General features: G+C 36.2%; 1 protein-coding gene across 2 annotated transcripts in view; it reads left to right on the forward strand.

Annotated features, from left to right (window-relative positions):
- Window positions 1–16518, forward strand: part of LOC131149278 (GCN5-related N-acetyltransferase 9) — a 66277-nt gene that overhangs the window by 20308 nt on the left and 29451 nt on the right. The window contains exons 4-5 of one of the 2 annotated variants that reach the window (XM_058099592.1): window positions 6630–6762; window positions 6993–7031. In XM_058099592.1, coding sequence (XP_057955575.1) covers window positions 6630–6762; window positions 6993–7031 — 172 coding nt within the window. Of the gene's footprint in view, window positions 1–6629; window positions 6763–6992; window positions 7282–16518 lie in introns of those variants that run through there. The other variant, XM_058099591.1, reaches the window with a different exon arrangement.

A 16518-nucleotide genomic window follows, 5' to 3' on the forward strand; every position in this document is an offset into this window, starting at 1 on the left:
TACTGCAAATCCCTTCTTTTCTAATACCCACCAAAGAGCTTTCCTAGGTTTTTTATCATAGGCTTTCCTAACTCAACAAAAACTATGCCAATCTTTTTTTTTCCTCCTAAACTTTTTCATTATTTTTAAAAGATAAATAGCTTCTAACTCAACAAGAACCATCGTTTCTAGTCTAATTCTTTATTCAGTTACCCTTTCTTGATGTTTCATTGTATGACTCATAATCTTAAATTCGCGATAGTTATTAAATTTTTGTATAAAGGTAGTAATGTGCTTTTCCTCCATTCCTCCAACATTTTCTTGTTTTTTATAATTGTGTTCAATAGATTAGCTAACCAAATACTTTATCTCCAAAACATTTCCAAACTTGGGATGTTATCCGGTCCTATTGATTTCCCACTTTTTATCTTTTTAAAAGCCATCTTAACTTCTGTGACTCTAATTTTGTGAATAAATCTCCTATTTTTAGTCTTTTCCTTATTTGTCACTTCCAAGTTCAAGCTTTCACTTTGGTTTTCATTAAAAAACTTATTAAAGTATCTCCATCACCTTTTTTTATGTCTTCATCTTTAGTCCTTTATACAAATTTACATTACCTAAAACTTTGCACTTTCTTTCTTTAGCTTTAGCAAGTTCATATATGTCTCTTTTTTTTTTTTGTATCTAATCTAGTATATAAAGTATCATAAGCTCTATGTTTAGATTCTCTAATGGCCTTTTTTGAATTTTTTCTAGCCTCATTATACTTTTTAAGGTTTTCTATGTTTCTACAATTTTGCCATGTTTTATACCATTTTTTTATAAGGCTTTTTGGACATCTTGATCGCACCACAAACTTGCTTTATTGGCTGAGTATCTTCATCTGGATTTAGCTAAAATCTCTTTAGCTGTCTTTTTGATTGAGCTAGCCATCCTATTCCATGAGGGTATGCATCTACCTTATCCCCTATTTTTCAATCACTCTCTTTGATAATTTTATCTTCGAATTTGGCTATATTTTCTTCCTTCAAGCTCCATCACCCAGTCCTCTTGTGTTGATTTATATTGTTCTTTCTTGTCCACTTTTTTGTATATGTATCTAATACTAGGACTCTATGTTGTGTAGTCAAACTTTCACTTGGGATAACTTTACAATCCTTACATGATAGACGATTCCCTTTCTTAGTTCAGAAGAAATCTATTTGGCATTTACTTTGCCCACTCTTGAAAGTTATTAAGTGTTCGTCTCTTTTTATAAAACATGTATTCAATATAACCACATCGTTCAACATGGAAAAATCTAAAATCGCATCACCGGCCTCATTTTTAACTCCATATTCAAGGCCTCTATGTAACTTGTCATAACCTATATTTCAAATAAGCTCCTATAAATTTTTTTTCAGACCTGGTATGCCTTGTATAATACTATCCTTATCTTCCCAAAATTGTCTTTTAAGGTTTTTTTGCTAGGCCTAGTTGGGGAGCATACATACTAATGACATTTATTATCTCTAGGCCTAGAGCTATCTTGATTTTTATGATCCTATCCCCTATTCTTTTAACATCTACTACATTATCGTTTAGATCTTTGTCAACAATGACTCCCAACCCCCCTATTTTTATTTCTCTCTTCTAGTGTACCAAAGTTTAAATCCTGATCTTTCAATTTCTCTAACTTTATCCCCAACCCATTTCGTTTCTTGAAGGCATATCAAGTTAATTTTCCTTCTGATCAGTATCCACTATCTCCATGCTTTTGCTCGTAAGTGTCCCTATACTCCAAGTAGCTAATTAATCCTAGTATTCTGTAATAACTTCTTAATCCTCCCTCATTAGGAAGACCTGGTCTAGTTCACGCTTGTCTATTTTTCACTGCACGTGGATGGTGGAAGTGCAATGCATCGCTTGTGTGTAATCTTAGTTATGGCCATGGTATAGTGTTCGTGGTTTGCTCTAAATACCAAATGATTTAATAGCAGCATCAAGGGTGATGGTCAGAACAGTATAGGTACTGCCCAGGGGGAAAATAGGGAGTGAAATTGAGGAAAGGGGAGGGGAAGAAAGAAGAAGAGAGGAGGAAGGAGGTACGAATTGGGCAAACTCATAGTCAACTCTCTATTCAAATTCATCAAAAAACTAACTCTTACATGGCTCTCACATTCTTTTTTACAAGAAAGCCTAAATTACAAAAAAGTCACACAAACCCCTGGGATACATGAAATTACAAAGGACACTCTATTGCAAACAAAAACCCTAAATACACCTAAGCCTGGTACTAGTTAAACAAAACTCACATGATAAACTACTAATTAACTGAACACTTTTTTTGGTTTACAACCAAACATGGATCTAATTCTTCATAATTAGTGTCCAAGGGTCTACAGATGGTCCAGCTTCTTGTTTGACATCATTACCCAAAAAAACATATTTTTTTTTTGGGGATAAGTTCTATGCATTTTTCGTTACTTTTCCCTTAATTCTTTCTGATTACTTGATGAAGATTTTTAAGGTCATTTCTTTATGGTTATTGTGTTGCATTTCACTTATTGTGTCTTATTACACTTAGTTCTGTCCCTGTTTCAGTTAAGATAGGATTGAGAAAATTCAAATGCAATTTCTTTCGGGGATCTCATTTGGTCAAATGGGAGAACTTGCTATTGCCCATATCGAAGGGAGGCTTGGGCATTAAAGATCTGCGACACATGACTGAAGCAGTTTTTAACAAAACGGAGGTTTCCTGTTGAAAGAAACAGTATGTGAAGGAAGTTGTTTTGTTGTAAATATAATTATAACCCCTCCTCTTTGAGGCCCTCTCTCTCCAATTGCTCTCCTTCTTGGAGTCTTTGGAGAATTATCCTTGCCATGATACTAAACAAATATTGGAAGGAAGCCCCGTATCATTATTGGTGCTGGAGACCTAACCAAGTTCTCGGAGGATCAGTGGGTATGGAACTTCAATCTGAATGATAAATAAAAGATCCATTTTATGCTCACATAAAACAAGGATGCATTGGTTCCTCTTTTTGGAGCCCATGCTTTACAGAAACCTGAATGGTTCCCACCTGCAACAAATCGAGTTCTTTGTCAAAGGCTTGTATCCTGTATCAAGAGATGAAAATGCTAGCATTTAGTGGAACCTTGACTCCAAAGGTGTGTTTTCAGTTGGGGTGGGGTTTGAATGGGTTTTGGGGGTGATCCCATGAGGGCAAAGGGCAATCCCCTGTGCAGCTGAAAGTTGGGTGGGCTTTGAATGGGTTGGGCCGGTTGTTGTTAAAATTACAAATCATCTGCCCCAGTTAATGAGGGATAAGTGAGGGGCTTTTAAGTTGTGGTCCAACTGATGTCGAAGAGCTTTTCAGGGAATTTTTATGGGCCTGTAAGTTCCCTAAATACACAAGGGGTTTTGTAGGGCCACAGTGGAACTGCCTATTCATCACAGCCCATGTTCTGAACTTGAGGGCCCTAAGTACAAGTGAAGAGGGCTTCCAGCAGAACACCTCACTCAAAACTTACCTTTGCAGAATGAAGTATGGGAGAGGCTCATACTACTGTGGGCCTTCAAATGGAGGGGTAAACTAGACACATGGTCTTGGTCAAAGCGAGCAGGTGGGGACTGGGGAAAACAGCTTTATGGTACATCCTCTGTGGCAGGGGTTGTCAGTGTGAGTGAATGCAAGATTTTTTCTAGTAGGCTGTGCGATGGGGGAAGGGACGTCTTGAAGTTTGATGAGCTCACCTGGGTTTCTTGAAGATGGACACCAGGAGGTACAAATGGAGGATAACAGTATAATTGCTCACAAAAGGGAATCAAATTTGGTGCAACTTCTAGTAATGACAAGGTGAGGATGGATGGGTAAATTATTAGGTTGCCAAAAAGACAGCAGTGCCACAGGTTTACAATTGTTGAGGGCAGAAGAGTGGTGAAGAAAGGGAGGACTCAATTGAGAGGCAAATCAGGGCAGATGAGAGACAGGTTAAGTTCTTGAAAAGACATAGTGATGGCAGTTTTTACATTGAGGATCTTTTGAATGGGTTGAAAATATATTTAAGAAAGAAGGTTAGTGAGGAAAATTCTACTGATAAGAAGAAACAGGGTGATGAGTGAGACGAAGAGGGTGATCTGGATCAGACTTTTCTGTTTTTTTGTGTGTTTTTTCCTTGCAGTCAGTATCTCTAGTGAAAGATTTCGAGGGTCTGGTTTGGGGAATGTTGAAATAGATGAGGAAGAAGACAAGATTGAGTAAAATGAGACTGGCATTTCACCTGTCTTTGTGTCTTGTTTTCAACATTTTTAGGACCAAAAAGGATTATGGTTAGCTGGTCCATTGGGAGAGGAATGCCTCTCAGGTAGTGGTAATATTAAGGGTAGGAAGGGTCAACAGGAATTGGCTAATTTGTAGTGCTCTATTAACTATGATGGAAATGAATTGGAAATGGGTTTTCTTTGGTAGTGTTCTATTTAGGGTTTTTTTAAGAGGTGGGCAGTTGTGTTTTGTTTTGTTTTGTGTTTTTTCCCTTTGTTTTAGTTCTATTCTTTGAGGACTTCTTGTCCTCTTTTGTTCGTATTCTATTTCTCGCCAAATACATGTTCTTTTTTTGTCTTTGAATTTTTTTTTTTTCCAGTGCATTCCTTTTATATTCACTTGATTGGCAACAAATCAGCAATCATGCAGTGATCACATAGAAGTTCCCTTTTAAACTCTTTTGACAGCCTTTCATTCAATCTAAGATTGCTTCTTTGTTTGGTCGGCCTCCTCGGAGATAATTAACCTTGGATAATCTAAAGAAAAGAGGTTGGGCCCTTGTAAATTAGTGCTGTCTGTGCCATGAACATGATGAAAAAACAAACCACCTGCTTCTTAATTGCCCCCCTTCCTCCCATTTTTTGGTTCTGTTGATTGAAACTAACAAAATATGCATGGTCACACCTCCATCTATTACAAGCTTGCTGAGTTTTTGAAATTCCCTAGATTTCAAGTGGTTAGAGTCTCGTATGGAAATTAATCACCCATGCAATCGTCTGGGAAGTTTGGAAAGAGAGGCGCAGAAGAGTATTCTCCAATGAATCAACTCACGACAAAGTCATTTACCTGAGAATTGTGAAGAACCTTTTATCACTGGATTCAATGTTCAAGAGAGTCCAACAGGTCTTTTGCTGATTTCTTGATTTTCCTTGACTGTCTCTGCCAATATGTACTACGGCATGTGCTTCTCTTTTCTTTCTTCTCATTGTTTAGCATACTCCCCGTACGCTACCTGTACATTCTCCTCTTTTCTGTTTTAATACACTCTCACTTTACTTGAAAAAATTTACACTTAGTTACTAGAAATCACTAATGACTTTGTGAATTGCTGATCGGTGCAAATGTTCCAAAAACATGATACAGGTTTTGTTTTGGAACAGTACATCTAGCCAACGTCTTAAATTTTGATTTCGACTAAAATTTTGAAGCTCCAAAAGTACAGAAATTTTGATGAAAAATTTGATTTTGATGTCAATTTCGATTTAAATTTGAAAAAATAACGGAAATCAGTAGTAAATCGTGGAATTCTTTGTGAAACTTTAGAAATGGTTAACAAACATAATAATGTAAGTTTAGGACTAATATATTACAAGTTAAATACATCTATGTTGTGTATGAGGTGGAAAAGTTGTAATATAGCATGTGTATCAAACATATTTGTAAGATAATGTACAGTAAACATATTCAGCTAATACAAATAAAATTCATAAATCATTTAAATATAATTTATTATACAAATAATGATAATTTAGACATAAATGGTTAAATAAAATGCTGCTGTAAGTTTATTTTTTCATATAATTTCAAAAGCATTTGTAATAATATTATGTTTCGGCAAAAATAAATAAAATAAATTAAGAGAGAAATTTCACTTTACTCCTAAATCTCTTATTTGAATTCCAAGGAAATTTCATTGTATAGTTAAAAGTTCGACAAGTTTCGCTGAAATTTCGAGATTTCGATAAATTTTGGGATGATTCGTTGAGATTTCGATGGAAATTATCCAAGATAGAAATCGAATGCCATTTCAATTTCGAGGGTGACGGTAACCGGAAATTTCAATGGAAATTTCAACAATTTCATTGAAATTTAAGACCATGCATCTAGCTACCTCTATTTTCAGTTGAATATTTTCCTTACAACTAGTAAAATTTTTATTATTGAAAATGATGCTTATTCACATTCTAATTTTCTTCCGAGTCGATATGTGATTTAATTTTGGAAGCACATCACATCAACATGCTCTCTTTGATATATTTGCAATTATTCACTCTTCACTTATACATTTATAGTCTTACCCTAGTGTAACTGCATCTTAGTGCATGTATTGTACCATAATCCCATTCCCACTCTATGAAGTGAGACTTTCTGTGTTGTACTATCAGACTGAATCAACCACAATGCTCATCTCCATTAAATGAGGTTTATCATTGTAGGGAGTTAAAAATTAAGCCACAAACAGTGCAGTAGGCTCAAACCTGAGAAGTGAAAATTTTGTAATTGAAAAGGAAACATCTGAGCTTAATCCTCTTTTTATTTTCTTTCTGAATCATTGCGGACTTTGTTTATGCATTTTTTTATAGTCCCTCTAAATTAATTCTTATCATCTCACTCTTGTTAGTGTAGTCGCGGAAAAGGGCTTGGCGAGGAGGCGGTCTTGATGATGATGGCTTTTGCAGTTAAGGACTTCCACATCCACACATTCCATGCTAAAATTGGAGAATCAAATGAAGCGTCTCTCAATTTATTCCGAAAATTGGTCTCTCTCTCTCCCTCTCTCTCTCTCTCTCTCTAACACACATTCACACACAAACATGCATTTGTTCTTACATCTGCATGTTCCTGCAAGAAAAGGAATTCAGTAGAAAGACAAAATTCTGTACCTTTGCATGCAGGTGAAGAACCATTCTTGCATTTCATATGTAGACATGCTTGCATGTAAGCTGTCCTGCCATATATCTGATTAAATGTTGACCATTTTTGGTGTAGGGTTTCAAGGATGCTTCTTACAGTGACATTTTCAAGGAGGTGAGGGCTTGGATCTTTACTATCTTTTCTTTACTTGTTTCTGTTCCTTTGGGTAAATGTCCCAGGTCACCAAGTTATGGAGGGTGGCTAAGGATAACTCTAGGCTATCATATTCTACTTGAATATTTAGAAATTAGATTTTTGTTTTTTGTTTGGAAAATTTGGACATATTGGGAGATTAGTTAATTGAGGGTGTTTTGTACATTTTAGTTATTTTGGCTTTTTATGATATTGAATTGCTTTGGAATTATTTATTAATTTTTTTTATTATTTTATCGTTAGGGTTTATTGGTTGCATATAAATATAAGCTTATGACTTTAGGGATTATTGGATTTGGATTGATTAAACTTTTGCGTGTGCTCTCTCTCACATCTGAATCTCTACCACTTACTCCCTTGTGCACACAAAAAAAGGTGCATGTGCATACATGCACACACCTTATCCCATATTCTCTTCCCCGTCTTCCTCTATTTACCTATCTTCTCTCTGTTTTATCTCCTGTTTGTCATGTCCCACGTCAATTGATATCAGCATGCCCTCTGTTCCAAGTTCCAACCATGAAACTCCTTTCCCTTCCACACAACTAATCTTTCTTTATTGTCCAGCCTCTGTTCAATGCCATCTCACCTACCAGCACAGAGCCCTCCAATCAATTTTCAAGCCCTAAAAAAAGGATCAGTTTTGCTCTGACAGGGAGGATAGCAGCAGAAGTAAACTAGCAAAGAAATAACCTTTTAAAAGAGAGGATTTGTTACTGGCTTCCTGCTGCAATAGGAAAGACTAGCAGGAGCGTAGCAGGAAAAAACAATAAAATAAAAAAGAGATAGTAGAGTATGCTGCTGCTTCAAAGTTCTCACTGGAAAAGAAGGTTCATTACTGAAAATAAGTCCTCTATTGCAAACCTTACCAGAATTTCTCCTTATGAGAACCAATCATCTGCCTTGAAGCTTTATGGCTGGGGAAAATAAAAGGAATTTCATGGTCATCAGAACCCTAGCTGGATTTTCTTTTCGTCAACCAACAATCACCAACAGCATCTCCTTTGCACGCGGAATATTCCATTCCTGTGTAGACCCTTCTTGTAGTCATCAACTCGCCTTGCAGCACTGACTGCCCAGCTTGAAATCTTCCATCTCTGCAGCTCTCTCAGAAGCCCTTTCAACTATTGTAGCTCTTCTAGTGTTGCAGCCCCTTCTATTGTCACAATTCCAGTTGCAGGTTGACAAAAGCCCTAAGCTCCTCTTCCAATCTCTAACCTCCTATTCACAGATTTGCTACTTACATTTGCAAATTCTCAATCCTTTTTCTTTGTAACCAAGACCCATTTAACCCACACCATCACTACCCATACCCAGTGACCCTAGCGTAGTTATTTTGATTAGTGGGAAAAGAATTTGACTACTTTTTGAGATCTTCATATTTGGTGCGAGAAACTGGAAATAAATTGACTTTAGGACACTGTATTTCAATCCTGAGAGTATTCTGATTGCAACTGCGAGATTTTGATCCTTTGAAAGGAAGAAAAATTGAATCTGATGGCAATGAAGTGAAGATTTTCTGTGAGATTTCAGATACTGATGTGAAATTAAGCTTGCCGGCACAGTTCCAGATTTTCTGAAGATGAATTGACTCTAAGCCATGATATTTTAACCTTGAGAGTGATTTTGACTGCAACTGCGAGATTTTGATTCTGTCTAAAGGAAAATTGGAATTTTTCTGTGATATTTTCAAGAAAACTAAAGAGAAATTGGTTCTGATTGTTATAAATCGAAGATTTTCTGTGAGAGTTTCAGAATACTGATGAGAAATTGATTTTGGCAGCATAAGTTCCTGCTAGCCATAGTAGTAAAAGGCGCAAGGCGCAAAAGGTACTTGGAGCCGAGGCGCGAGGCACAAGGCAAAGGTGCACGCCTCACGAAGGTGAGGTGGACAATTATTAAAATCGTGTACAATGCCTATTTGGTGGGGTAATTGATATATGAACACATCAATAATAATATTAGAATTTAAAATGCCAAAATATTCAATGCCAAAATTGGAAATTTAATGAAATTGCTAAGCCAAAGGCCTGAAAGCATCAACACAGTTCAACATCAAAAGAAAAGAGTACACTAAAAGATTTCAAAGTCTAAGATCTAAAAATCCTCCTCAATCATCAGTCATTACTCATCATCAACTAAGTCTGCCAATATATCATCATCTTCATCTTCATCTTCATCATCAAAATTATCTTCTCCCGCATCTTTTTCCTCTTCTGTCTCCTCTGCACTATCTACTTGGATCTCATCCTCATCTACAAGTTATAACACTGTAGTCCGGCCCCCAGCACTGCTTGATGAAGCTCTTCCTCTAGAATATGATGACATATTTGCACTTATTCTTGATCAATTGTGATGCAGGGGGTTATTTACTCCACCAGCTCTAGCAACAGAACCTCAAAAGATCATCTTGAAACACAAGTTCATTATCCTCATCGGAATTGCTATCCATCCTACGAATCAACCACTCAATACTATCATCAATGTCCTTTAGAAGGATGGGATCATTGGTGTCACGCTTGTTGTATCAACGCCTCAAAATTCGATTATATTTCATAAATACCAAATCATTCAAGTGTTGTTGGGCTAGCCTATTTCTATGTTTGTTATGAATATGCAAGAAGTTTAAAGTAATATAGGAAATAATGATTCTAAAAAGCAGTAGACTGGTAGTTCATGTTCTTTAATCCACGATATCCTAATGACTTACACGTTGGAAAATGCTCCAATTTTTTTGCAGCCGGTAGCACTACACGTGAGGCTACAGATTTTCGCAGCAAACTTTTGCAAGTTTGGAGCCGGTGATCCAAATAATATCCACCATTGCGCTGTTATAGAATAAATTTTAAATGAATATCTACTAGCTGAATCGCAAAAATAATTTTAGATAGAAAGAGGTAGTAAAAATGCCACCTTACCAAGTGCTTTTATCTTCCTTTGTTTCACTGCCAGATCAATTTCAAAGAGGCCACTAGTGCTAGTGTAATTTTCCAACTTATGTAAAACTTTATCTTGCAGTTCAAGGGTTGGCACCAACTTTGCAATACATTTGTACAAACCTGCCATGATTTCTTCATCTTGCGAATGTGAGGGTTTGAATAGAAAAATTTCGGGTTTAAGTAGTGTGCAGCTACATGCAAAGGTTGATGGAGTTGGCATTCCCACCTCGTATCAATAATTTCAAATGCCTCCTTGAATTTATCCTGTCTCTCACTGAATGTCTTATCTGTGGTTCCCTTAGCCCTACCCATTGCTTCATAAATATATCCCATTGCAGGTTTCTTTTTCTCATCAACCAAGTGGAGTTCACGGACAAGTGGGCTTGTCAATTTAAGAGCATAGACAATGGTACTCCAAAAGGCATACATCAAACAATACTAGCCGCTCTTTTGCCAACTGCCTCCTTTGCCATTTAGTAGTATTCCAATCTTCAGAAGTGAAAATCTTCCTCAAGTTGTTCTTTTGAAGGTGGATTGAATGAAGAGTGATGAAGACAGTTGCAAATCTTGTAATTGCAAGCCTTAGTAACTCCTTTCCTCCAGTGAATTGTCTCATCAAGTTCACCACACCAACACGGTTATAAATATAACCATTAAAAAATATTGTCCTTTTCAAAGTTGTATGAATTGAAGGCATCTTCCCAATATCCTCCAATATTAAATTGAGGCAATGGGTAGTACGTGGTGTCCAATATAAATGTGGTTTGCTTCCAATAATCTCCCTGTTCAAAAATCAGGGAGTGAAGCCATTAAAAGATTAAAATAAACAATATACACACTATAGAATGTAGTTCTAGAAATAAGTTCTTACCTGCTGCAATATAGTTTGAAGCATTATTAGTTATTACTTGAATCACATTTGATTCTCCAATTTCTTCCACCATCTCATGAAGTAATTTGTACATTCTATGTGCATTCTTGGCAATATTAGAAGATTAATCAACAGAATATGGCTCTAATACCAAATGATTGCATTGTCATTAAAAATTGTTGAAAACAAACCCAAATTTAAAAATTATAGAAAAGATAATTGATTACATAAGATAGAAAGATAATTAAAATATAATAGCGATGTTCAAGTACAAAAAATATTGTTGACTTACTAAAGGAGAAAACTTGCTTCTTCAAGAATGCGCTGAGGGAAACACTGGATTTCACAAGATTCCCCTTTGAGAAACTCTTAGGTTATTTATAGATACAAAGGCAATACATTAATTGAAGGAATCTAGACTTATATATCTTTGTTCTTTTAAAATGAGTGCCGGATGGAAAGGTGTCTCTCATTGAAAGGAATCTTCAGCCTTTTCTTTAAATAATGGAGAGGAGCATGTGCTTGAACAATGCTTGAGTGGAGAGATGTTAGTGGAATCTTTACCATGTGCTTGAACAGTGCTCGAGTGGAGAGATGTCAGTGGCATGTGCTTGAATAGGGCTTGAGTGGAGAGTAGTTGGTGGAATCTTTAGCTTTTGAATTATTTTAATTTGAAGAAATCTTCTGTGGAGATATCATATGGGTCTTGAGCATCTTGAAGGTTATCTTCAAAACAAGAAATTTTTTCATCGCCCGAAGGAAGAAAGAGACTCTTTGAGAATTCTTTTGTATTCTTCTTTTGATGTGGCTGCCGCTAATTTAGCTTGGAATTTTTTTTTTTTGAATTTAAGAAATTTGATGATCGTTTGGTATCAGAGCCAGATTCTGCTGATTATCTTCAATCTTTTATTTTGTTATTATCTTTCTTTCTTAAAGGATTGATAATTTATTCATTAAATCAAAAAGGTATCCAGACTATTAATACATATTATATATGCATATAATATATATAATACAATAATATATATACACTATACTACATAATATATACACACATATATATATATATATGTATGTATGTATATATGGATATATAATATGTATTATGTATTATATATATATATATATATGCTATTTTATATATTGTATGTGTATATATATATATATATACACTATGTATTATATATGTCTATATTATATATATTCAATATTATATATCATATGTATTATTGTTATTATTATTATTATTATTATTATGCATAGTATATATATACACAATATATAATATATAATAGTACATACAATATGGATACATACATAGCATATATACACAATATATATACACATTGTATATGGTACATAACATATATCATATACACACATGAGATATAATATACATATATATAATATAACCTATATCATATATACATATGAGATATAATATACATATATATAATATAACATATATCATATATACATATAAGACATAATGTACATAGATATAACATATAATATATTATATGTATAAATATATTATATACAATATAGTGCATGTGTAAAACTCTCCCAGATTCCCAATTACTTCGTCTGAAAGACTAGTTTTCCAGATATGATTTCACGGTGAAGCATATAAAAGGAAAACACAATATCTTGACAGACATGCTCAGTAGACCAGAGCAATCATCCCTCTTTGTCCTTGCCAAGAAAGCCATACCCTTAATCTTCATGGCTTCGCCAGAAGAAGTTTTTCACCTCTCTGCCACAAAAGAAATGACCTATCCTCCTGAACTCCTTGGTCCCCTTTCAGACCAAACCTTCACCACCGGCCAGATCAACAGCTTTGCCCAAGCTCATATTCCAATATACGCCACCTTGATCAAACATTATTTATCGGATCCTTCAAAACCCTTCCTTAACCTTTATTTCCTCAGTCCGACCTCATCATCTGATCCTAGCATTTTATGGTATATTTGGTGTGTTTCAGTTTTGCAGGTACATGCAATTATTTTCCCGCTTTAGGAGGTGTATGAACATTTGTACAAGCCGACCAATCAAGACTCTCTCCTTTGGATCCTTTTACAATGGTTCGACCCTCTGCCGTCATGGAGAAAAAAATTGTTGGAATTAATGGGAAACCAGAACATCTGGAATTAACTTTAGAAGAAGCCTCAAGAGTTCATTGTGTGTTCATCTTACATAGGCCCTACTTCTACAATCTCTATAAGAATATAATATGAGTCCCACAACTTTGCTTTTGTATGGGAAACAGTTCATGACCTCACCAAGCTATGGCCAAGTTACAAGGAGTCTTTGGTTAAATTTCTTTGTAGTCTTAATAATACTCTTTATGGACCTGAAGTTATCCAGCTTGTTACTGACTATCTCGCTCCACCAGAGGACATCTCTGCTGGAGAACTATTTCAGAATTCCTTGGATCCTATGGAAACTGATGAGTACGACGACTTTCCACCCACTTATTACCATCCATTGTATGGAGAGATTACTGATGAGGATTACATCAATCTCAACTTATCTCCTTCACATCACATGTAGACTTAGCATTGCCAAGACCTTGGTTGCCGTATCACTTTATTAAAGTTGCTTTGGGTCATGTCACTACTTTATGTCATCTAAAAGTTGCTTTATTAAAGTTTCTTTGGGTCATGTTATTACTTTATGTCATTTAAAAGTTTGTCAGGTCACTTTATTAAAGTTGCTTTAGTCCTGTCATGGAAATTCATGTAATAGTGAGCTTCCACATGTATAAATAAGGGGGTTGCTTTCCCGTTTGGGGCAACACCACAAGAAAACCTATCTAAAGTTTTCTCTCTTCTTCCATGGCCTTCTAAATTTAAAGTTCTTGAAAACTGTTGCTTGAAAGGCTTTTGTATCCACCTCTATGAACATGTAAAAAGGATTCGAGTATGCTCTGTGCTTGCCTCTCCAGGAGTATCCTGTACATCAAAAAAATTGTACGGTCCCCTCAGGTCTTGATTTTGACACCACTGTGGCACGAAGTATCTAGTGCATTTTGGAGTCAGCTGGTGGAGAAAGTGGGCTGATTGGTGTCTCTTTTATAGACCTTGGGGTTCTCGACCCTAGGTAGTATCATCTTAAGGGAGCATTTTGCCAACTTGGAATTCACCCCGATGATCGATATAAAACAACTTTCTACATCCTAAATGAACAGTTTCAATGGACTGTTCTACCCTTTGGGCTTAAGACGGCCCCTTCATTATTTCAGAAAGCTATGACAAGAATTTTCAATCCTGTTATTCACAGTGCTTTGATGTATATTGGTGATATATTGTTATTTTCCAAGACCCGGGAAGATCATTATCAACTGCTACAACAATTTAATCATCTGGTTGATCAGCATGGAATTATGCTCTCTCAAAAGAAAAGTAGCATTGGAAAGCAAGAAATTGATTTCTTGGGAATGAAAATTTCACATGGTGAATTTTCTCTTGGACCACATATTGCCGAAGAATTATTGCGCTTTCCAGATGAATATCTTTCAGAAAAAGCAAATCCAACAATTTCTTGGCATTATTAACTTCATCAGAGACTTTATTCCCCATGTGGGCAATTTCACTAGCCAGCTGTCCAAACTCTTGGAAAAAAAAATCCTCCACTGTGGGGTTCAGATCAGACTAATGCTGCACAAAATCCACCACCTCACACAATCCCATCAACTGGGAATCTTGTCCTGCAAACTGATGCAAGTGATCAATTCTGGGGAGCATTATTGCTTGAAGAAAAGCTATGACTGCAGTTCCGCTCCTCACCAACATCGGAGCTCGTGCAAACCCCTTCCTAAGCAAAGAGGACCAGAAGATCCAGATAGTCCCTGGATAGGACCTTTCAAGGTCTATAAAAGAGATGCCAATTAGCCCTCTTTCTCCACTAGCCGACTCCAAAAGGCATCAGATACTTTGAGCCATAGTGGTGTCAAAATCAAGACCAGAGGGAACTGTACAATCTTTCTGATGTGTAGGATCCTCCTGGAGAGGCAAGCATAGAGCATACTCGAATCCTTTTTACATGTTCATAGAGGTGGATATAAAAGCCTTTCAAGCAATAGTTTTCAGAAACTTAAAATTCAGAAGGCCTTGGAAGAAGAGAGAAAACTTTAGATAGGTTTTCTTGTGGTGTTGCCCCAAATGGGAAAGCAACCCCTTTATTTTTAAATGTGGAAGCTCACTATTACATGATTTTCCATGATAGGACTAAAGCAACGTCAATAAAGTGACCTGAGAAACTTTTACATGATATAAAGTAATAACATGACCCAAAGCAACTTTAATAAAGTGACCTGACATGGACTTTACATAAAGCAACTTTAACATGACATAAAGTAGTGACATGACCCAAAGCAACTTTAATAAAGCAACTTTTACATGACATAAAGTAGTGACATGATCCAAAACAACTTTAATAAAGTGATACGACAACCAAGGTCTTGGCAATGCTAGGTCTACATGTGGTGTGAAGGAGTTGAGTTGAGATTGATGTAGTCCTCATCAGTAATTTCTCCATACACTGGATGGTAATAAGTGGGTGGAAAGCCGTCGTACTCATTAGTTTCCATAGGATCCTGGAAATCCTGAAATAGTTCTCCTGCAGGGATGTCTTCTGGTGGAGCGAGATAGTCAAGAACAAGCTGGATAACTTCAAGTCCATAAAGAACAAGCTGGATAACTTCAGGTCCATAAAGAGTATTATTAAGACTATAGAGAAATTGAATCAAAGACTCCTTGTAACTTGGCCATAGCTTGGTGAGGTCATGGACTGTTTCCCATACAAAAGTAGAGTTGTGGGACCATATTAGATTCTTATGGGGATTGTAGAAGTAGGGCGTATGTAAGATGAACACACAATGAACTCTTGAGGCTTCTTTTGAAGTTAATTTCCAGATGTTCTGGTTTCCCATTAATTCAAACAATTTTTTTCTCCATGACGGTAGAGGGTCGAACCATTGTAAAAGGTTCCAAAGGAGAGAGTCTTGATTGGTCGGCTTGTACAAATGTTCATACACCTCCTGAAGCGGGAAAATAATTGCATGTACCTGCAAAACTGAAACACACCAAATATACCATAAAATGCTAGGATCAGATAATGAGGTCGGACTGAGGAAATAAGGGTTAAGGAAGGGTTTTGAAGGATAAAATAAATGATGTTTGATCAAGGTGGCATATATTGGAATATGAGCTTGGGCGAAGCTGTTGATTTGGCCGGTGGTGAAGGTTTGGTCTGAAAGGGGACCAAGGAGTTCAGGAGGATAGGTCATTTCTTTTGTCGCAGAGAGGTGAAAAACTTCTTCTGGCGAAGCCATGAAGATTAAGGGTATGGCTTTCTTAGCAAGGATAAAGAGGGATGATTACTTTGGTCTACTGAGCATGTCTGTCAAGATATTGTGTTTTCTTTTTATATGCTTTACCGTGAGATCATATCTGGAAAACCGGTCTTTCAGACGAAGTAATTGGGAATTTGGGAGAGTTTTGTTCCGGAATTCAAGTGCTTTTGGAAAGCTAGAATTATCCATCTCGATTGTGAAATGTCTAGTTTTGACATGAAAATCGAATTTCTGGATCCCATATCATATTGCAAGGATTTCTTTGTAAACCGTGTGATAATG

The sequence above is a fragment of the Malania oleifera genome, chromosome 2, assembly GCF_029873635.1.
Source record: "Malania oleifera isolate guangnan ecotype guangnan chromosome 2, ASM2987363v1, whole genome shotgun sequence".
NCBI lineage: Eukaryota > Viridiplantae > Streptophyta > Magnoliopsida > Santalales > Ximeniaceae > Malania > Malania oleifera.